Genomic DNA, 24,757 nt, shown 5'->3' on the forward strand with positions numbered 1-24,757 from the left:
GCTCATTACTAAACTCCCTCAAATTTTTTTATAGAACTAGGTGTTGACCAGTGCTCAGAATGGAAACCTGATATAATGAACTGTATTTTATTTTTGTACTATAGCTCCTTATTTTCAGCTGCTTTATAAACTATAAAAAACCATAAAGCTGTTTATATTGGCACCATTTTGGTCCTTTAATTATCATATGCATGCATCAAGAAGTCTTTGTATATTGAGCTCAGTTTGGAAATGAAAGTATTAAACAAAAAACTAAGCTACCTAATCAAAATTTAACACTGCAGTTGTTAGCAATCAGCAAAGATAATAGCATACAAAATGATCACTTAAAAAATAAATATATCTTTATATAGTATTAACTATATAATTGAGCCTGTTTTGTTAAATGTCCTTTGTGACCTTCCTAATAACACTACATTAATATAAAACGTGGTGAACAAGATTGCCCCCCCATATCTGTACAGCCAACAGAGCACATCTTTCTTTACTGGGGGAGAAGTAACATCAGTGTGAAATAACCAGCTGTGCATGCAAAATAGAATATCCTTCCAGACACCTCCAATAAAGTCTGAAGATGTAAAAGAGCTGATAATTATAATAGTGTGAAAAGTAATGAGCTCTGAGTGTGTGTTTGTGTGATGATGAGCAGAACTGTTGCTGTAAATCAAAAAATCAAACACCATTTTCAACAGAGAGCGCTATTTAGCGTAACATTTTTATAGCAGCATCTACACCTAAATAGTACAGAACCCCCTTCCCCCTCTTGACACCCTCCAAACAAGCTGCCTCATTTCAGTACTTTTACACCTATGAAAATACTTGAAATCAATTATAGTGAAGTTGATGCTGAGTTGATAGTGGTACTGTTAAACAAAGCCAACCTTTCCCCTTGCTGATATTCATGATTTGAAAATGATTCTTGAGAATGTAAAGAAATAATTCAAAGTAATTGTGCCGACATTTATTGAAAGCATAAGTAAATACAGAGAGTTTCCCGCTTTTCATGTAACTGACTTTTGAGTATAAACAGAAAAATAATGTCCCTGTTCATAGAATTCTGACGTTTACTGCATTAAAGGCCCAAATTGTTTAGAATAAACTGTGTAAAGTATTTTGTTTTGTTTTGTTTTGTTTTGTTCTGTTTTGCTTTATTTTGAAAAAAATAGGTCACCGTCAGAGGAGGAGATTAAAGATATATAAAAGTTCTTGCATACCTGGCTTCTGCCTTGAAGCACTTATAATTCAGGTAGGCCAAGAGGTTAGAAGTGGCATGTGAAAGGAGATGAGTGAAAATTGTTTAAAAGTTGGGGGAGGGGAGAGAGAGAATTTTTCTCAATTGCACAGTGGGGTTTCTGATGGATAGCTTGTGAAGGCACAGGAGAGCCTTCTGGGGGGAAAAGGCGGGGAAGGAGATTTAGGGGGCTTGGGTATACTTCTTGGCTGCATTTCCTCTGTTATAACATCTAAGCCAATTGACCTCATTTCCTTATTTCTAACCTTACTTCACTTAACAAATTAGTCACTTTACAAGCATAAGAAAAGTTGCATGTAAATTCCTGCCCTTCTAAATGGTGTGTAATTTCTTATTAATGAGGATATATCTGCTTGCTTTCCTTCCTTCCTTCCTTCCTTCCTTCCTTCCTTCCTTCCTTCCTTGCTTCCTTCCTTCCTTCCTTCCTTCCTTCCTTCCTTCCTTCCCTCCCTCCCTCCCTCCCTCCTTCCTTCCTTCCTTCCTTCCTTCCTTCCTTCCTGTATTTGTACCTCGCTCTCCAACATAGAAAGGCTTCCAGAATGGTTAGTATACACTCGGTTAAAATGAGACAGTCCCTGCCTTCAAGCTTACCTAAAAACCCAACACAGCAAGGAGAAATGGAGAAGGGAAGAAGCGGGGCGGAAAGCAAAATAAGACAAGAATTGTTAATGCTAAATAGTTGTTCTTACAATATCACAGAATTAGTTCGTGTCGTTGGATACTTAGTTAAAAATATTGCCTTTTAAGTAATTAGGTAAAGAAATATATATAAAAGGACTGTGGACAATTACACATACTTTATATAAGAAATATTTCTCTTTCTAAACTCTCATTGTCATCCTGATCTCCAGCTTGACATCACTGCCAGTGGGGAACTAAAACCCCTAGGAAGGGGCTATATTGCTTGGAGAGGAACAAACGGTATGACAACGAAGGAGAAATGAAACAGCAGTGTCATTGTGTAGGCAGATGAGTTTTCGTGGGTCATCTTGATTCATACTCATGAGGTTTCATGCCATAGGGCTAAAGCAAAGTCACAAGTGTATCTCTGCCAGTCAACTCTTATTTTAATAAGGTGATCTTGTCCTTGAAGGTAGCCGTTCACTTGCAAGGGATGATTGGTGGCAGATTAAAGGTGCCTATACAGTGGTACCACTAGTTGTGGACACGATGCGTTCTGGGGTGCCATTTGCACCCCAGAAAGTCCACAACTAGAGCAGTGCTTCTGTGCATATGCAAAGCGCGCAGAACACTTTTGCGCACACGGCGAAACCCAGAAGTATACACTTCCGGGTTTGCCATGTTCGCAAGCCGAAAAGACGCAACATGAACCTAATGCAACATGAGGTATGACTGTATTAGATATGGCACAGAGCTCTGTGGGAGTCAGTTAGCTATCTATATGCAACCAATTCCCACTTGGCTGGCACACACTAGGGTCAGTGCTGGCTGCAGAAAAAATGGGTCTCTTTCTTGGTTTACCACAATGACTCACTTGTTGCTCCTTGCTGTCTTTGGGCACATGTAGACTTTCTGCAGAAATTAGCTACTCAGTGATATATGTAGAGAGCCCCTTTCATACATTTAACTCAATATGATACCCAGGGAGCACACCAGAGTGGCACACAATGATATGGGCGGCATGACTGCCCAGTGTGGTCTCATTGCTCCCCCACACTTAACACATAAGGAATGTTCTTTGGAAAGGGCTGCTACAGCCTGAAAACATGCACCTTAAGACAAATACATGTATAGATTTCTCTACCGCCCCTTTTTTCTGGAAAGATTTGACATTTTGTGACACTGACAGTCTCAGAGTGTTTTTTCTCATCTTTTATTTCTATTCAGTTCATCAGAATGAACAGCTAGTCAGGCCTGTAATAAAAGCTGTTGGTGCTGATACTTCCAGGAATGTCCAGAAGCTGTGTGTTTGTAGCCATTTCTAGAATAAAACTCATTCATTGGGGGGAAGTAAACTTGCAGTGTAACACTCCAGCAGTTCCAAAGTCCAAGGGCTGTTTCAAATTGTCATTGTTCTTGAACCTTCCCTTCACACCTTGCAGGGCTTACACTGCACACACTGATGATTAAAGGACATAGAACGTGAATCAACCCTTAATGCAAGGAAGTAACTGGGAACTGGTAGAACCTAGATCCAGTGGACCTATGACATCACATGGGTCCCCCTCCTCATTCCTTGTGAGTAGTTTTGTTGTTATGCGAAGTCAGCCACTGGAGCTTGTTTCCCTGCTCAATGAAGGAGGGGCCCAATGCAACTTGCTCTCATTTAAGTGGACAGAGGTTTGCAGGCAGCAGCATTGTTCACCAAAATGAAACCATAGCAATTGCCCCAGTGTCATATAGTGAGCTTCATGGCAGAGTAAAGATTTGAATTTAGGTAAGGTAAAAGGTAAAGGACCCCTGGACGGTTAAGTCCAGTCAAAGGCGACTATGGGGTGCAGCACACATCTCGCTTTTCAGGCCTGCCATTTATTCCCCCCCCCCTTATCAATAAATACGTACTCTGGCATAAATGGGTGATATTAAATGTTAGTTCTATTCAGAGTAAATGTTAGTTCTATTACTTTCAATGGGTTTTCTCTTAGAAGGCTTAGCCTAGGCAGGGCCAAACTTAGCCCTTCAGATGTTTTGGGACTACAATTCCCATCATCCCCAACCACTGGTCCAGTTATCTAGGGATGATGGGAGTTGTAGTCCCAAAACATCTGAAGGGCCAAGTTTGGCCATGCGTGGCTTAGCTGAACAGTAAGTTAAAACACATAAACAAAAATATTGGGGGGGGGGATGCAAAGGAAGTGATATAGGATAGCTTGTAATTTCAACAGAAGCCCTCAACAGTATTCCATCTTCCCCATCAGAAAAACAGGTTCCCAATACAAGCAAAGGCCCATCATTTGCACAGCAAGGCCCCAGACCCTGTAGTCCCCTTATATAATAAACACACAGAGACATGGATAAATTAGGTTAATGGGCAAAAATAGGCCACACCTTTATTGGTTACAGATGTGAGCGGTTTGGCTTAGGCATTGGGTGAAACCAGACTATATCCTGACCCCTCCCATCACAAAAGCGTACCCAATGCCTCATCGCCAACACCCTCACAACTGCAACCAATCTCAAATGCCCTCCGTGATACCAAATGGCCAAATATCATTTCCCATATCAAAAAGGTGAACACCACCATTGCGAAACAAGGCTTCCCGGTCAAAAGTAATGAGGCAAAAGGAAGCCACCCCCCACCCCCCAGCCATGCTGCAGTTTAAACGTCCTGCGGCCAGCCCCCCCCCTCCAGCCACCCAGATTGTCAGCCGGGGGTGTGATGCAGCCAGAGTCTTGGTGACATGGGCGGCATCCCTCAGACCCAATCCGGGTCACTGGGGGTCCCGGATGCCAGTCTGCAACACCGCCCCTCAGGGAAGGGGAGTGGATTTCTCACAAGCATTTTTGGCAAAGCAGGACAAGTAAACAGCTTGGGGCTATGCAAGAACAGCCCAGCTCAATTCCACACTCAGGGCTTTAGGGAGACAAAAAGGTAAAGGTAAAGGTACCCCTGCCCGTACGGGCCAGTCTTTACAGACTCTGGGGTTGTGCGCCCATCTCACTTAAGAGGCCAGGGGCCAGTGCTGTCCGGAGACACTTCCGGGTCACGTGGCCAGCGTGACATCGCTGCTCTGGCGAGCCAGAGCCGCACACGGAAACGCCGTTTACCTTCCCGATGGTAAGCGGTCCCTATTTATCTACTTGCACCCGGAGGTGCTTTCGAACTGCTAGGTTGGCAGGCGCTGGGACCGAGCAGCGGGAGCGCACCCCGCCGCAGGGATTCGAACCGCCGACCTTTCGATCGGCAAGCCCTAGGCGCTGAGGCTTTAACCCACAGCGCCACCTGCGTCCCTTTAGGGAGACAAAGTATTGTTTAAATCTCCCCCAGGCGTGGCTTCTGACAGAGAGAGAGAGAGAGAAGCCAGGAGAAGAGATAGGAATCCTCCTGCCCTGACTCCCTCACTCTTTCTATGCTTGGGTGGGGTTTTTTTAACTGTTTCCTCTCCTTAGAGATAGAGAAGGCACCTACTGTTAGTGATTTTTATGACTTTGGAGGGGGTTTTTGGGAATGTTTGGGGGGGGGAATGTTGGCAGGGCTACACCCCACTTGGCCCATGAGGAGCCTCCCCTGAAGGAAGTATAATGCATACTGGGATGCTATAAGCAATGGCACGGGACCAATCAAAATCAAAACCCAAGTATTGTGCTGTAATATATCTTTTTTTGCCACAAAATCCAGTATTGATAAAAACAAACAAATAAACAATAAAATAGACACGGTCAGAAGATGCTGTTTTAGGGCTTCAGTTAATCAATATTCAAGCTCACCAATGAACTATCCAGCTCATTTCCACTCATTATGAATCATTACTTGAAAAACGGAGAAATATATAAAAACTACTAATGATGAAGATTGCTATTATGCAGATTTGTATAGGCAACAGCTCCTTTTCAACATGCTGGAATAAAGCCAGCCTTCAAATCTCTGCCTGAAGCAAGCAGGAGCTGCTGTTGAAAGGGGATGGAGCATAATATTGCTACTGAAAATTAAATGTGCCTTGTGCTACTATTTCCCTTCTCCCACTTGCTGAAAATGTATTTACCACTCTCACCTTCATTACCTAACAGAAGGGTCTTCCAGCAACCTTACATTGAGTGTTGGCTGCCCATTCCCCAATAAACTCTATTTATTAAAAATTGATTTAAATAAAGCTAGTAAATAATAGGTTTTATCTCATGGTTGTATGAATAGGAGGCAAATCTCTCTATTTCCCTCTGCTGCCCAGCACTCCCAAAAACGCTTCTCCAAAGGGTCTGTTTTGTACAGAATGAATTGTGTTGCAAGGTTCCCTACATGATTTCAGGTATTTCCCCCTCTCACTCTGCAGTCTTGTACAATATAACAAGGCTCCCATTCACCTGCCATGAGCCTCAAATAAACTCTGCATAGACCTGGGAGTTAAGATAACCATGACTAACTTAAATTCCAATAATTTCAGTGGGATTAACCACTCAATTCTAAATTTATCTACTCATAAGTAAGTCCTTTTAAATTCAAGGAGGCTTAGTTCTAGGTAAGTGGGTTTAGGATTGCAGCCTAAATCTAGGTTCTCCCAATATATTTGTCAAATGTTATAAATTAAGAAAACTTTGTTAAGAGAAGAACTAACTGAGTATATTGACCTTGATTTTTCAAAGTGATAAACAAATTATTGTTTTGAACTATAGGAGAGAATCAGATCTTTATTCCATAGAGATGGGTGAATGGGCATTTACAGGGCAGAGCAAATGTCTTCCCAGGCTGCTGCTTTTTCTCCTAGTTACTATCATAAGAAAACAGTTTTGTTTTAAATATAATCAAGCATAATTGATACAGAAATATTTGTCAGAAGTACCTTCCCCAAATACAGAAGAAACAGCTTTGAGAAATGTGACATTATATATTTGTGTGATGGAGACCCACGAAAGTTCACTGAAATGGTGAAATTAATTTGCATAGCTTATTTACAATGTAGCCAAGCTATTAAGAACAAGATGGGTGATGTAGGGAAAGCTCAGCGCAGAAAGCTTCGAGCAATATTTGCAACCAGTAAATTCTGAACTGCTCTGGCAAGGATCCCACATGCGATTTATAGAAGTCTTAAGAGCTTTAAGATGCCTGCAGCCTCTGGGGTCCATTAAAGCAGCTAGAGAACATTCAGGGTGTGGAAATTCCTTGGGCACATCACTTATCTGTCACTGTAAGAGCCTGTACTGGAATTATGACAGTTATGTGCCAGAAGGTAGAGAAATTCTGAGGTACCAACTGTAATGATTTAAATGGCCAGAAGTATTGACAAATAAACTAGATACAACTTCTCAGTGATGGCATCTGAAATATTTTTTTTTTTTCAATTTGCAAACAAATTTTACAGATAGTTTAAATGTTATAGTATTGGGTGCATTTTCAATGGCTTGCTAATTCAAACACTTCTCCCTGTCAAGATAATCAATAGTGAGAAGACGTTTCCTAGACTGGATCACAAACAGTGTCCGTTCTAGACCATTTCTCTCCTCTAAGAGTGCTGGAGAGCTGGAACACACACTAGCCAAAGAAAATTGGTTTTGTGCCTGTGTCTGCTTTTAATAAAAGTTATTATTGAAAAGGCAATGCATTGCTATGGAGGAGTATCTCACATGAGAAGCCACTTGTAAACCACTTAGATCTACTTCAAAAGAAGTTTCACTTCCTTGAGAGGAAGGAAGCTCTTTGAAGCTATTGGTCAGCTCCACAAACATTTAAGAGAATTGATATAGTTTAGACACCCTGGAAAACGAAGGCTTTTGTGATCTTCATCTATGTAGGCACTATTTCCAGTGTCACAGAGCTTGTCTACTGCTAGTTATAAACCATTTTTCTCTCAATTGTTGAAAGAATGGGAAAATACACACAAGTACTGGTCTGCATCAGCGAGTGCCTGACAGGTAATCCATCAGCAGATTGCTTTGCACCTATATCCATGTTTATTTTTAAAACAAAAGATCCTGCTGCTGTAGGTCAGCAATATTAAAAAACAAACAAACTAACTAAAAATGACAAAATAGTTTCTATTTGCAACTATTTGACAAACTAGTTTCTGTTTGTATTACCTATTTGACTATTTGGTAATACAGTGGGATCAGCATTGCCCACTATCTTCTTTCAAAAGAGATGGATTATAACTGTTCCAGTTGATAAAAGAACATTGCATTTTGATCACATAGCGCACACAGCAGTAAACAGAATTTCCCTGTTTATTTCTGTTTCTCTCTTTCATGTTGACAATATGCTGAAAGCTAAAGTCCAATTTTCACAATAGTTTCAAAGAACTTAGCATCAGAAACCATTGGGCCATTCTGAAAGGTCAGTGCCCTAATGTGCCCGGAAGTAAAGAAGTACATGCCTCAGTCACACTCAAACAATTAGCAAATTGGTTCCCTAAGACTTTGCTGCCAGCAACCCCAACAATCACGCTGTGCTTCAAGGGATGTATTATACAACCAAAAGTCCCAAAGGCATTGCGAGTCTATAACAACTCTTGCAAAGTATTTGGCAGAGTGTCAGGCAATGGAGAATAGCCAAAGCCAATGGCTATGAAAGACTCATTTCTTTTCATCACTCCAAGCCCGGAAATATTGGGAACAGATGCTTTAAAGCAAAATCAGGAGCTACAGGATCCAAAAATTTCATAGACTTTGGTAACTTGGAGGTCTGTGAAATGTATTGGCAATGCACGAGCATGCTGCTGCACTCTGAGAAGCAAACTACTGGTTTTCAATTGCCCAGAAGGCAGTCATGCATAGCGAGTTCTGATACACTGTCCACTCTTTGGTTGCTTATTCTATAAAGCGCTGGACTATAGATTGAGAAACCAGATCAGGCTTGTAAGACCAATGCAGCCTTCCCAAAGACGTTAACACTATTGCAAATTGTGGTTACAAAATGTATGTGTGATGCAAGAAAAGGTAGTTGGCATGGTAAGATTAATAAAGGAACTGAATTAACCTAGTTTTCTTTTATATTATTATTAACTTGTGTCTCATTTTGGTGCACTAACTTATTGGTTTAAAAGGCACCACTCAAACTGTGCCTTGAATTAAAGTTGAAAAATTCAATATGAATAACACATTTAAACTTGATTCTCCAGAATAAAAAAGGAGAGAGCTCAATAATTGAAAACAATCAAATAACTTCTATGTTATTTGAAATAACCCAATAACTTCTTTTTTATTTGAAACACAGAAGGCAATGAAACAAATTAATTAATGAGAGTTTTATCTAGGTTAAGTCTGGCAGGTGGTGGGAAGAGCAGACATTCAGGAAGCATTGGCAGAAACCATAAAAGAGTTTCAACACAAAAGAGTAGTAGTGAAGTGGTACAGATGCAGATTATCCTCTTAAAACAAAAGGTCTTTATAACAAAATCCAGTTACAAAAATAATAAATGAATGATAGTGTAGTTAACCCCCTTGTTGAGGCTGGTCAGGCTGAGAAACATTGACCTAAGGTCACCCACTAAGCTTTAAACCCAGGTTGTTCTAGTCTTAATCCAACTCTCAAGCTTCTACACCTCATTAACAGTTCTATCTTGCACAGGTTTACTCCCATGGGACTCACTCCCTACAAAGTCTTTTTCCGATTGTAGCCTGCAGTTAAAAAGTTTAACAAGTCTGCAGTTTAGCCTACGAAAGACTACAAGTTAAGCTAGGAAGGCCCACGTCAGTAAAACACAAAGAATAAGAACCAGACTGGAAAAGACCAGGACAAGAATTAATTAAAATAAATTAATAGACCCAAAGAACAATGTTTCTAAGAAATTATAATTATATATGGGAAGGGGAGACACAAGGTGGTAATTATTTAGGGAAGATGAGTCAGAGAGGCTTTTAAAAAATGCAGAAACTTTGACAGAAGTATGAAAAAGACTTAAAACATGTCTAGGGAAGGGAGGGAAGAAAGAGAATTTTTTACAGGGATGTAAATGAGGGGAGGTTCCTTGATTAAAAGAACAATTAATTCTACACACACTTCCAGATTGATGCTATCCAATTCACAGCAGGGTTAGATTACTTGTAATCAAATTTGCAAAAGTTTCATAAATTCCACAAGCTTTTTTTAAGGTGGTAAATTCCATACATGGTGGCTTTGCCTACCACATAGGGGGATCTGCTTGTGTTACATGCAAACAGTAAAAAACACAACCTCATGAGAAACAGGGAGGAGTGGCTCTCAGTTGGAATACTCAGAATCAATTATTTGAATAGGAAAATAGCCCAATGACAGAACACATGCTTTATATCAGGGGTCACCAACATGTTTGGACCAGCTAGTACCAGTCACCAAATGTCTGCCATGGTGAGGGGAGGACATGTCATGGCACAGGTCAATGTGGCTGCTGAGTATATAGTCAGGCTTACCATGGGAAGTTAGTTAGGTCTAGATTGTGGAGAACATACAATCTCTCTCTTTCACTCACTCACACACACACACACACACACACAGAGAGAGAGAGAGAGAGAGAGAGAGAGAAAGAGAGAGAGATACTGTTGCTGTGAAAGAGAAGGGAGCCTTCAACAGCACAGTGCCAGGAAAAATACACAAAGTAACCACACCAAATGCACACACTATGACCAAAACAGAATCGGTAGTTATTCTTAACTATGGTTGGTTAAATTGAGCCAGTTTCACATCACAAGCTGCGCTGATCACTACCCAGTGACTGGGCAACCCAGTTAGATGGATAGCATATAAATAATAAAATTATTAATTTCAATTAGTCTAAAATGGAAACAAAAACTTCACAACTCCTCCTGGCTGCATCAGAAGGTGAGGGAGAGGTTGAGTATGTGAACCCAAGGCTTACTATGACTTGTGCTCATAGTGCAAACTTGTGGTTTGCTATTATTTGTGAACGAAGCCAGATTTTTTTTCCAACTCTGTTAACTTCAGGAAACTCATTTAAGGTGTGGACTAGATTTTTAAAAACAGACTTTTAGCTGTAATTTAGTTTTACAATCACATACAGTGTGACTCAGTCTACCATTGTAGACACACTTACTGGCAAGTAAGTCTCACTGAACGTAGTGGCTCATTTAGCCCAGGGCTGTCGTCTGTGAACTGGTGACACTTACTTGGGAGTAAGGATGCATAGGATAGGTCTTCAAGTAAGGCATTTTTAGCCTGTGCGAATGTAATATGTAGATGTGGCTGTTATGATATACTGCATTAAAATCAACCAACTATGTCCTGGTCTTAGTTCAGTACTGTACTAAGGTTGGTTAACTCTTTTTGTTTTAACCGGGACCTTGTGGATAAGAAATCTAAGTAAATTATAACATTTAAAAAGGGGAAATACATGAAGGCAAAACTATTCTCCTTTTAAACTTTAAGTATATGTTTTGGTTGCCAAATTTAATGAGAATACTGCTGCGTATCACTCTACAGTATTTGGTCTGTTTTGGCAAGTCTGCTGCAAAACTTCCCCTTTTAAAAAGCTGAAATGAAAAAGCATATTTCTGAAGCAGTTTATTATTAAGATGAGCATGAGGCTGTTTCATGTGAAGATTATTGTAGGAAGGATAGGCTACTAGAAATCAGCACCAAATACCGTGGAATTGAATAAAGCTGCTAAATCAACAAACACAGAAATACATTGTTTGCTATAATTGACTTTTCTTGTAAACAAGATATTCAAGGTCATACTGTGTCAATGCTGCCACTATCTTTTTGTTCTAAGGGATATTGCAACCAAGATTGTATCAAGGTCATCTTTCACCCAAAAACATAGTGTAATTAGTATTAATGCAGTATTTCATCAAGCTCACCCTGGAAGTTATCAACAGTGTTGCAAGTGGAGTGTCAGCACAAAAAAGGGCAGACCCTGTAATCTTTCTAGCTTCAAAGGCATAACTGATAACTCAAGCTATATTTATGTCTCTCATATATATATATATATATATATATATATATATACACACACACACACACACACACACACACACACATGAATACAAATATCTAAAGCATAGACTTCCTCTTTTTAACTAACTTCTTTCCTCACGAAATAACTAGAAACATATAAAGAAAATATAACAAAATTTGTCATATCCTATAACTGTGACAAAAACGAATTCCAATTTGGCTTTCCCCCCCATGAGCACCCTATTTCACCTGCCACAAATGTGAGCCCACAAATGTGAAAAACAAGGGCTGTGTAAACATCACCATTTACTGTGGCTCCAGTGGACTCCCACTACTGATTTTTGAATCTGTGTACACACAACATTATCCAGGATGCAGAGTTACATGTGAAATACTGTATTCTGATCCATTTTTCCCCAAAGCCAGCTTTGATTGGACTTGAAAACTGTAGTAGGAAACCAAGCAGGCAATTTGCAAGGGGGAAGATATCCCTACTTCTTCTGTAACCACTAGAGTGGACTGACAGCATGCAATGTGGAAACACATCAAAGTGTACTGATGTTTACAGCAAGATGCTGCAACCTGAAGCACAGCTTACAAAACAACCTCACTGTGTTTTGATCCATAAATGTGTGCATAGCCAAAACACAATAGAAATAAATGTTAAAATACTAGGGGCCTGCCGTAATAGTATTCCATGCACCAGAGGACAGGAGGAAAAAAGAGAAAGAAGAAAAAAAATACCTCCCCCCAATCCAGGAACAGCAGAAAAGCGAGGAGGAAGAAGTTATTTTCTATCTAGCTGAAGGCTGAACTTCAAGAACCCATCTAACTTCTGTTCTATAGGTAGAATTAAAACCCAAGCTAGAGTGATAATATTCAAGGAATATTACTCATATGGAAGGTAAGCAGTCTGAACTACCAGAATCAATATTCTGAGCCTGAAATTAACGTTTTGTAACATTTCTCATTTTCTGGGAGTAAATCCTCCAGAACTCTATGGGACTTTCTTCTGAGTAATTGTGCACAGAACCTGGGAAACATGTGCTAGACCTAGAAGAATGAACTGATCCAGCCTTTATTTCTTTTATTTTGTGTGAAGTAAAGGTTCACCTAAACCAGAAAAGTTAAGGTAATGCTATTTATCGCCTACATTCCTTGCTCCTTTTCTTCCAGGCTCCACTGAAGCACCTCTCACACCTTCCATCGGCATGTAATGTGTGGAACGGGAGCCAGCACTGCACCTATCTGTGCTCATTGGAAAGTTTGACAGGGGCCTCTAGTTTTGTAGGCTCTTCCATGCAATCAGGGTGAAGAGTCTGACTAAACATCTGGAAGAACTTTCTGACAATAAGAGCTGTTGACAGTGGGACGGACTCCCTTGGGATGTGGTGGGAGGTTTTTAAGCAGATGGCCATCTGTCATGGATGCTTTTGCTGAGACTGCATTGCAAGTGGTTGGATTAGGAAGATACCACATGCAGGGAGCCTGTACCAGCTGTTTGGGGGCTTGATGATTAGAGAGTGGAATGTCAAAAATAATGGAGACTATCTGCTTGGAGAAGAATTTGGGAACTAGTAAAATTCGTATCTGCTAATGCAAGCATTTCCGGACTCTGAACAGGGGCGAACGAAGGCTAACTGACACCCGGGGCGGGGCAAACCGCCGGCTGCGCACGCGTTGCGCTGCTATGTACAATGCACGTGTAGCGTCGCTATGTACGACACATGTGTGGCATCACTACATAGGGCGCATGTGCGGTGTTGCTACATAGCGCACATGTGCGCGACACCGTGCATGCATTGTACATAGTAGTTTGCCACCAGTGCTGCACGAGTGCCGTACAGACGCTGGCACGATCCTCTCCTCGCGGCTGCAGAGGGATCCTCCGCTTGCAGCTGTAGCGGCAATGGAGGGATCCCATTACCGTCCGTACGGCGCTTGGGCGGCACCGGTTGCAAACCACTATGCACAGTGCATGTGCAGCGTTGCTACGTACAGTGGATGTGTGCGACACCACGAATGCGTTGTACATAGCGGTTTGCCACTGGCACTGCTCGAACGCTGTACGGACGGTGGTGGGATCCTCTGCTTGCGGCTGCAGCTCTGAATGGAGGATCCTCCACATGCAGCTGCGGTGGTGCAATGGCTGCTTGCACTGCTGTGCCTGGGGGCAGCGGGGCGAGCACCCCGCAGAGTGCCTTCTTGTCACCCCCCCCCAACATAGCACCCGGGGCACACCGCCCCTCTGCCCTCCTTGCGATGCCACTGTCTCTGAAGATTCTTTCCATCACCCAGTCTGATGAACTTTACTACTAAAATGGGTTTCTAATTTCCTTTTCTTTCCATTTTCTTTTTCTTGTGTGGGCAGGTTGGGGGAGGGCACTCTATACCTAAATATTTTGGTTTCACATTTTCTTGAAAGAAGCCAGGTTTGCAAAAATCTGCTGGGGTAGATGGGGTGGCCTTGGTAGTTGCTCCTTCCAGCTTCTGATTAGTTCTTGGTTTGTTTTAGACCCTGTTAAGACTCTGATAGAGATAGCAAATCCTTCTTTCACTGATTCCCGGTTCTATTAGTGGGGAGACAAGGGGAAAACACTTTTAAAAAGATGGACCTAGATGAATAAGGAAAAAGCCAAAGAGCAAAGCTTTAAACAAGCTTATAAAAATATTAATGCCGCAGGAAATGAGAAATGCAGTATCTCCCATGGAGGTCAAAGCAAGACACCATATCAGTTTAATTAATTAGCTAACAATGATACAGTTATGAAGTATGCTATAAAATAGCTAGCTGTTTAACATGCTGCTGAACACAACTGATTCAAAGGTTAGACACTGATCACTCTCTTTATTATCAGTTGTACATATGAGGAACCCTATAACAGCTATCTTAAAGATAACTCCTTCCTTATCTCAGACACCATTCAACAGAACTGGCCTCTCTTCTTTGTGTATGACTTTATACTATTGCTTTGTGCTCTCTTTCTCTTAGTATCTCAGAAGTACTAAGGTACTTTAATGAGATCAGGAAGAATAAAAATTGGAGTCACAAGCAAGATCTGGTGTTGTGGAAAACATTTTAATATTAAAGGGGCCCAGGTAATTCTTTCGATTTAACTTCCTCTAATGAAAGGTACACCCTAGTTAGCTTTTACATATAGTTAAAAACAGATTAATGGATCAGATTCAGCTAAACAGTTGCAGGAGTCAGTACAAGTCCTCCCCGCTTCTCCCCCCTGCCCCCCAATGGCTCAGTGGGTGAGTGTGTATAATGAACCCCTGTAACAGTGTGCAAGGGGATGAGAAGGAGAACATATTGTCTTATGGAAATACTTGCACTTAATTATAATTCTCCCATAAAGATGTAATCTTATAGCCACCTACCTGAATATAAGCCCCCTGGAACTCAATGGGGCTTACTTCTGAGTAGACATGTATAAGATAGCAGTGCAAAAGGGAAAAATAGATTTACACAACTTCATATTATGGATTGTTGGGATTCTGTATGGCAAATAAAAATATTAACTTCATGTAAACTATGTTAAATACATCTGCTAATTTACTCTAAATAAAGTTTATATTGAGCTCTTCAAATTATGGTTTACAATTTAAAATATTTTTACAAAAGCCCGGTGCCTGCACCCCCTCCAAGCAGTGGCCAGAGTGCATGGGGTCACAGGCAGCCAAGGTGGTTTTTCCCTGGCAAAAGCCCACCTGCTCAGGGCCTGGTAACGCAGATTGGGACATCTACTGGGTAAGCTTTCCCAGAAGATGTTTAGCATATAGCTTACCTACTCTGTAGGACCACTGGACTCCAGAATGATAGAGTTGAAGGGGACTTTGTAGGCCATGTAGTTAAATCCCATCCTAAATGCAGGAAATCCAGAACTAAAGCATTTCCTATAGATGGGTATCTAGCCTCTGCCTGAAGGCCTCGATTACCCCTCTAGGTAAGTGTTCTTAACTGTCAAGAAGCTTCTACTAATGATCAAACAAAATCAACAAAATCAACTCTCCTGTAACTTAAGTCCATTATATCCATTATATCCTGCAATATCCAGGTATGTTAGGGGTTTCCCAGGTAAAGGTAAGAAAAGGCAAAGGACCCTGGATAGTTAGGTCCAGTCAAAGGTGACTATGGGGTTGTGGCACTCATCTCACTTTTCAGGCCAAGGGAGCTGGCATTTGTCCACAGACAGCTTTCCGGTCATGTGGCCAGCATAACTAAACCACTTCTGGTGCAACGGAACACTGTGACAGAAACCAGAGCACACGGAAACGCTGTTTACCTTCCCGCCATAGTGGTACCTATTTATCTACTTGCACTGGTATGCTTTTGAACTGCTAGGTTGGCAGGAGGTGGGACTGAGCAATGGGACCTCACCCCGTCACGCGGATTCAAATTGCCAACCTTCCGATCAGCAAGCCCAGGAGGCTCAGTGGTTTAGACCACAGTGCCACCCGCTCCCTGTAGTTTCCCAGGTCATGGTTGTCTACACTAAAAATGGAAGGAGCCTGTATGAACAGCCCATTGTAGCCTGCTACTTCTTATGTCAAATGTATGTAATTTAAAGAACTGGTACATGTTTATGGCTGTCTTAGTTGAAGGCACTGGAAATTTGTAAAAGTGCCTTTGTAGCATTCCATTAAAATAAAGGTCCATTACTGCGAGCCATTATCAACTCCCATATGGAAACTAGAAAGGAAATCCACAGCAAAAGCCTCTTGAGGCACTCATGTTTCCCTGTCTTTTGGTTCTTCAGTTTTCTTCTGTCTACGCATTTTGGTCCCCGAAATAGGTTTGCTGATATGTTTGTTGATCCCTACCCCCACCCCAGGCATAGAAGACAAAATATTTTAAAAGTCTATTTGAAGTTAATGGGTAATATAGAAGCACAAAAGGATATCACTTACAAGGACTGAACATAAGAGCAAATGCACATCTGACCAAGTGAGTAAAAAGCTAGTCTAAGGAAGTATTTCATGAAATACCATTGTTAATGACCCAAGTAGATTTAGTAACTTTTCAAGGTTGCTTTCTGATCGTTATGCAAATGAAAGCATGCCTGGATTGCAAATCTTTAGAGTCAGCTGTAAATTTTACTTTCCTGTGGAATATAGCATGGGCTGTAAGGAACCACTTCAGTGTGAAATGAGTTAATAGTTAAAATGGGAGCTCTAAAGCACAGTAGCTGTCTATTGTGCAAAATATTCATATTGAAATAGTACCTTTTGTGACTATATATGGAATTCTAGAAAGACAAATTTCATGGCTCTTGAAATACAGGGATTGTGATTAATGATAAATTATGACTTAATGCAAATTTAGAGACCTTATATGAAAATGAAAAGAATTCATGAATTTGTATCTTGCTAGAAGTGGTCACACATCTTACACAGCTTTTGGGGTGAGGAGAGTTAGATGATGTATTTCCAACAGTGCTATTCAGTGCTATTAGTTCTACACTGTGACATTCTTTAAGAATTTTGTTGGGAAAGAAGCCAAACTATAAATAAAAATTATAGTAGAAAATTGTATGTTTCAAAGGGGGGAAAAACAGCTCCGTGTGTAGATACCATATTGGATCATAAGCATAAAGAGTAAAAACGGTGGTATAACCATAAAGTCCCAGGAAATGTAGGCATAATGTATCACATATTGGCCATATTCATCATTTCAAGCAATCAGATGTGGAATTATGCAACCCTGTACTGTGCTACTTCCTTTAGTTGCGTGAGGTGTGATAAGCCATAAATTGATGATTAGGTACAGATTGCAACCCAACTGTTTTAACTAATGTTTGGAACATGTTTTAATAATGAGTTTCACACCCAAAAAGGCATTGCATGCAGTCTGTTGAGACAGCTGAATTAGCTTCCTTTCATTTTCTTTGGGAATTGTTATTTCTTATAGTAGCAAGATCACCACCAGATGGTAAGGAATGCATATGGAAAATTGGCCATAGATACAATGTCAATGTTGTCAAGTAAGAAACAATCATTCGCCCGAACTAAAATCAATTGCATCCACTGGTCTTTATATAGGATTTGTTCTCACAAAAGGCAACAAACACTTTCTAAGATGCTGATAGGCTTAATTCAGATGAATCTCATAGGCAGTGGTGGCTGGATGGTACATAGTACAAGCCACAGTATTGCCCTGCCAAGGGGAATGATAAGAAAAAAATGTAGATCTTCACAAAAACCAGAAAGTCACAATCCTTCCAATCTCATATACTCCTTAGCCTTCCATTTTACATCAACAGCATTGCTCAGCCAAGTCTAATCAAATTCCTGTCCATCCCAACTGTCTCCAGTTAGAAGAACCAATTTTTATTATTATTAAAAAAGCATTTTATTTGTGTTTGCACAAGCAGTTTCCCACCCACTCCTGTTGTCACGAGAGCAGGACACAGGAGCTAATATACAGCTACAGCACACAGATAGTCCTTGTATGACATTAGCAGGTCTGCCTCAGGATATGTGATCTCAGGATGCTTAGAGCTGTTTCCTGGAAGGCCACACCTCACCAGGAGAAGCAGCAAAGAGTGATTTCTACTTTGCGGTACTTGTTTTGCAGCACTGGTAGAGAAAGAGCACACACACAAGCAAGGAATGCTGAACACAGCAGGAGTCCTTTTCTATAATAAATGTTTTAATAGGTACCTATATTTATAATATAACAAATATTAAGCAAATATATTTTCCTGAATGAGGGGACAGGGAAAATAAATGGTGGTTGGCTTGTGCATGTTTTGCAACCAACTCTGTATTAAAAGCTACAGCGGCTGATAGGTGAGACAGGGCATGCTGATCTGAGCCATATGGAATTCCAGAGTAATTTTCAAAATACTTTCAAAAGAAGGGGTGGGTGTGCATGGTGGTTTGTCCTCAGCATACAATGAAAACTATATAATGAAGGTAATTAGATGCACCACTGAGAGGAGGGGAATTCCACAGCTCAGAAGCTGCCACAGTGAGTGTGCAGCCACTGAGGGCTGTACAAAGGGGGCCCATCCAAGATTGTAGGGAAGAAGGCAGTTTTTCAGGAATTTCATGTCTGGGTTGTTTAGGGTTTAAGCACTGTAGTAGATTGTCTTAGGAAAGACAGAAGAAACCCGGGAACTAAACAAACTACAAAAATATTGTTATAGATAGGGGGCGGAGGCTAAACCCTAGAAATTAACAAATGGTAGGATTTTGATTATTTGGGGCATGAATGGAGAAATACAAGCCGCAGAGGAATTCCTGAGCTAGCCTATGCAAAATGGCCTGGCCAAGCTAGGGCTATTAAGAAACAATACAGGGCCATTGAGAGCCATTGGCAATGCAAGAGAACTGTCCCCCCCCCCAGCAATGAGGTGTGAAGAGAGATGGGTTTGGAAGCTTGCCATGGTAACTGGGTGTGAGGTGACAGGAAAAGAGAGTGTTATGGGAAGAAGGAAGAGAAAAAGACTAGGATACATCTTGGGAAGGCTAGCTGAAGGCTGACAGGAAGAGATGCTTTGAACTCCATGGCTGCACTGCTGTGGGGGTTAAGCTCCTTTTGAAATAACCATGCTGTAAGATCTGGCTTCCCTCCATGCAGTCAGAAGGTGTAAATAGGTACCATATTTCTTAAAGTTATTACAGTCTCCGCCGTGTCTCAATTCTTCAAAGGAACACAGACCCTGGGTGACTGTCTGGAACCCCCCTGGGATCTTGCTATCGCTCGACAGTGAGTGAGGGTGGCACCCAACTTTTGTAACAATATATAGAAAGGATTTCCAAAGATATTGAAATAAAAACAGTGTGCTTAGGTTTGTGCATTAAAGCAGCATAATGTCTAATCCAACACTAGTTAAACACTATATTTTGTCTCCACAGATTGGCTCAGCCATCTGGTTATACAAGTGGGAGAATTATCCACTGGGTCTCCCTGGGTGATCTTGCATACTATTTTTTATGTTCCTCAAATACTTCGAGTAACTGCTCAGTGGTAAAATTATGAGTATATCTACTTGCTAGAAGCAAAGATGGTACTTTCCCATCCATCTGATGAAAACAAACTGTTCCTCCTAGTAACTGATAGTTTTTCCTTTTATAGTTCTAGGTACTTAGTTGTCTCTGCAGAGGAATAGATAAACTAAGAAAAGAAGAGGCAGCACATGTAGGAAACAATCCTATGCCTGCGTAAAGTTGCCCTCCATTCAACAGCAGGCCTGCTGTTCTGCCTAAGCCTGGAAGACGGAAAACAAGCCTTTAAAAAGTGAGCCAGGCTGCTAGGTCATGTGGCTGAGTTGAATAGGCTTGGGGCACAGCCTCTATGGGCCAGCCCCCAGCACACCCTGGAATACACATTTTTGAGGATGCATACTAGCCTCAGTTAAGTCAGTTTCAGCTCGGCTACCTGAGCTGGGATAAGTGAGTTATGCTGGTGTATCTTTGGCTGAGCTGGGGCTGGGATTTAACAACAGCTGAGCCTGGCTGAGCTAGGAAACAGCCAGCTGAGACAGAGATCCACTGCATCCTAAACTTCTCATCCCAGCAGAACTGGCCATAAAATTGCCCCCTTAAGTGTTAAATCTTTATTTCTCTGAATTTCCCCGAAGGAGGACCAGAAAGGCCCAAAATGTGTTGGAATAATCAGTATCTCTTTTGTCTATCCCATTGTGCATACTTGGTTTAATAAAATAACCTTTAAGGTTATTGTTTAATAAAAATTCTAGGTTTGTGATTTATTTCCAGCTAATATTCCTAATTCAATGCAGCTTGACACATATAACAAACAATTATCTATGTACTGTGTACCATTTTCAATAAATAAAACTATCATATTCTACTGAGATAGCTCAGTCAGTAGAGCATGTGTCTCTTAATCTCAAGGTTGTGGGATTAAGCCCCACGATGGGCAAAAGATTCCTGCACTGCAAAAGCTTGGACCAGATGACCCTCGTAGTCTATTCCAACTCTCTAGTTGTATGATTCTATGAAGTGGCAAGAGTATCATACTGTGACTGGAGAGACCCAGATTCAAGTCTGCCATCAGCCATACATCTTAGGGGTCAGCCAGAGTTTCACAGGCCAAATGACAGCGTGGCTGTGAGGAAAAAAGTGACAGGGGAGTGTATGCATGTATTTTGCCTTGAGTTCATTGGAAGAGGAATGGGAGATAAATATAAGTAATACAATATATAAATATGCACACACCTATACATGTGTGAATGTATGTATGTTTGTAATATATATTCCATTCTTACCTATGCAAGTAAATTTTCCCTGGTTGCGTATATTATTATTGGATTTATATAACAACCTTCATCACAAGATCTCAGGGTGGTTCACAAGATAAGGGTATTAGGTAAAAGCACAAATAAATAGTTAAAACAAAAATGTAGTTGCAAATTAATGTATATTAGTGGTTATAGTGACCTATCAGTATGTACCATTACTTAGGAAATATGAAATGCAAATGGGAAATTTGCTTCAAGTTTATGCATTTAAAGTCAACCACTTTTCTTGGTTGTTTAACTGTGTAATCCTTTAATGTCAGCTCAAAAGTAAGGACCACTGAGTTCAAGGAGGCTTACTCCCATTCAGCAGCCTTGTTAAGTACAACATCCGCACAGCCAAAAAGGTAAGGGATTATTGTGTGGATGAGTTACTAATCTCCACTGGCATCACTAGTCCAGCCATATCATTTTGCACTTCCTATGGAAATGGATGTGCTGAGTGTGTGGGAAAGTGACTGCCATTTCACACCACCACTAGCAGTAGGAAACAGTAATTTCCCAATAAAAGAAACATTACTTTCAAAAGGTTATCTGTATTATCCATTGTAGGAACAGCTACAGATTTCTAGAGCAAGAAATCTGTGGTCTGGGAAGGCCTTTTACAGAGCTACAGAAAGGAACAGAATTATTGTAAAATTAAACTATAAACATGAATGAAATAGTTTCTAAATAAATATAAGGTTAAATCCAAACCACTTACACATTCACAGCATATTAGCAACAGAAAGCAAACTTATCGTTTTAAGAGACAATGTTAATTCAAAATTAAGTATGTTTCCTTCCAACAAAAGTTTAATATGATAATCTTAAATGAAGCAATTACTTATAACAGCAGTTAAAACACCCATCAACATTCATAAATATCATTAGACAAAGATGCACAATGTGCTGTTAAATCATTCACAACTATGTTAATTGCTGACAATTAAACTGGATGTCCCCATGTATATTAAACTGAACATAAATTTGCAATATGCACAATCTCCCTTTATCATCTTGATCATACTTAGTGCGCATATACCTGTGGTTGCCTATTTATATTGTGATTTGCAGGCCAAAACAAAGAAGCATACTGTACCTCGTGTGTTGATGGCTGTTGCCGATGGGACTGTGCTTGTTAAGGCTACAGTGGTTGTGACTGTTGCAGTGGTAAGGGAGGGGATGACAGTGGTGGGAAGCAAAATGTTGGAAACATCTGGTGAGTGGAAAAAAATATAAAATAAAATCATATCATGCAAACAGAGAAGCAGCATAACAATGATTCAATTTGTAAATACACATGTGTAGAAAATGTTCAAATTAAAACATGCTTAGCACAGACCAACAAAGATACGGTAGTGCACTTTGAAATTCTTGACATTAGATCACACTCTCTCTTATTCTATTCAAACAGCAACAGACAGAATTTTAAACAACCAAAAAGGACTTGTTCAAATGATTCATGTTTCCACAAAGTGGGAGAGTGAATCTGTGACAAGAATCCTTCTCTTCACTAAGCCATTTTTTAAATGCCTCATACAGTAACAAAGCAAATATAGATGCAACAACATGCTGTGTCAGCATGGGAAGATGAAAACACAACACTGTCATGCTAAAATAAACACACATGTTAACAAGAGATGGCTGTATGTTAAAACACCTACTTTCAGACAGACTCAATGAAAGAAAACGGGGGTGAATGGCTACTAACTCTAAAAGCTGCTTTATTTGATTTGCTTCTCTTCTTCCACATTTTGTTATAGGAAACAGTCTGCCAAGATCCAGAGCAAAGAACACATCAAAATCTTTACCAACAGCCACTGTGAATAAGGGTTACTCAACATAAAGCAATATTTCAGTCAACTTAATTGTATCATTTGAGGACCAACTGTAGAAACTATTCATAGTAATGTTAGCATATGTATGATCCATAAAGGAACCTCACCAATAGAAAAACCGAACAAGCATTATCAGTTCTTAGGTTATTTTCCAAATTGAGTAAGTGCACATCTACACACAAAGCTTAAAGGCCCTGTTGCTAAGTCACATCATAAATTCCCTGTAGCAAAACCTTTTGTGATTTTAATATATAGAGGACAATAAAGAGAGAAGTAGGAGGGAGAGAGAAAAAACACCTCTAAAATCTGCACTGCCTAGAGCACTGAAGATCAATGTTCCTTTGTCTAGGAAGACACTGAAAATAAGAAAAGGCACAGTGGAAAACAACTTCAAATACTGTGAGGCTCAGTTAAACATCTAGGATGCTACATGACTGAAACCAAGCTTCAGAGGAATATGGTTGCACTCACACAGATACAAACACCATCACTACAGAAGCAGCTAATGGTGGTATCTGTGCAACAAGGGTTTACAAAAAATGGTAATGCAAATAAGAACCACAGATTTATTTTCAAGTTTCAAGTTCAGGAACAACTTGTATTAGGCAATAGTATTAATAAAATAATACAGAACATTTATCCATAGTACAAAAATCCATAATATAAAAAGGACTTTGTCAAGGTCCTGATCATTAAAACACAGTTTCCCTTGTGCATCTCTGACAGCTCCAATTCGAATATTATTTTGATTTTCTTAAAATCCAATTTGCCAACGTCGATGATGTAAGAGAAAGTTATCTGAGACACTAACTCAAATCCAGCTTAATTTCAGATTAAACCTCTGAATCATTACAACAACTTATAGCAATTTTATCTAACTCCTTTTTCCTGATTTTTTCTTTTTTGCAGCCAGTGCATACAGAGCCACTATGTATGTTATGAAGCTGTTACTGCCACTCAAAGGAAACTGAACTATTGTTTGCTTGTGCAAACAAAGGTTTCAGAAAGTGATCCCTTGGCTCTCTATATAAGGGGCAGGTTAACAGACAATGAGTGATGTATTCCATCTGAGGTTGACTACAAATAAAAATCTATCTGCATATTGAACCCTGTTGTAGCAGCCATCCAAAAGCGTAGAAGCATTTCTTAAGGAAACTGTTAAGACTTCGGTTAGATAACTAGCTCTAAAATGCTCTGTTCTCAAGAGTGGAAACCATTGGGAGAGGGGCAGAATGGGGTTTCTAATTAGTTGCCGATTCTATCCAGAAGAACCAATCCCTTAGTTGACACTTATTCAAGGTCATTGCAAAGCTCCGTTCTGGAAAATAATAGTAGTAAGAAAACACTCAATAGGCATAGTAGCAATGTTATAAAATATTATTTAACTCAGCAGAGTTAAGGCTATTGCCTTAATTGTTGGCCACTCAGATTCTGTACAAAGAAGAGTAGCTGATATCCCTGATAGTAGGGAGTATAGCTTCCCACCCCCAAAAAATTTCTGCAGCGTTTTCAAAACTTTAATGGGGTTCAAATCAGAGTCCCAGACTTCAACGCCACAGAGCACTTGAGTAAGCACTTTGCTACCAAATATCTTTAGGGCAGGTTCAATCAGCTGCCGTCCCTTATTGTAATAGAATTTCATAATACACAATAGAATTACATGTCTGGACAGACTTGCTGAAATTTATTTTTGTTAGCAGCCATCGATAACAGTACAGCAAGAGGGGACTGCCTGATGTTACGTATACCTTTTAGTTTGCCAATCAACCAATCTTACAATGAGAAATGGACCATGTAAATTTGTCTTAAGGACCTCATGTATGACCACATAAGGGGACATGTGCTGCTCTGCCCCTTCCCAACTACAACTTTACACCAATGTAACTTCTCTCCAACAACAGTCATGCTAAAAGCA

The 24,757-nt window shown here is 40.3% G+C and overlaps 1 protein-coding gene across 4 annotated transcripts in view; it reads right to left on the reverse strand.

Moving 5' to 3' along the window:
* Positions 1-24,757, reverse strand: part of CADM2 (cell adhesion molecule 2) — a 365,029-nt gene that overhangs the window by 19,238 nt on the left and 321,034 nt on the right. For 2 of the 4 annotated variants that reach the window (XM_079974828.1, XM_079974827.1), the window contains one exon: positions 22,104-22,220. The exons of 1 other annotated variant lie outside the window; for it this stretch is intronic. In XM_079974828.1, coding sequence (XP_079830954.1) covers positions 22,104-22,220 — 117 coding nt within the window. The remainder of the gene's footprint in view (positions 1-22,103; positions 22,221-24,757) is intronic. One more of the 4 variants, XM_079974829.1, reaches the window with a different exon arrangement.

The sequence above is a fragment of the Podarcis cretensis genome (assembly GCF_951804945.1).
Source record: "Podarcis cretensis genome assembly, chromosome: 4".
NCBI classification, from domain to species: domain Eukaryota; kingdom Metazoa; phylum Chordata; class Lepidosauria; order Squamata; family Lacertidae; genus Podarcis; species Podarcis cretensis.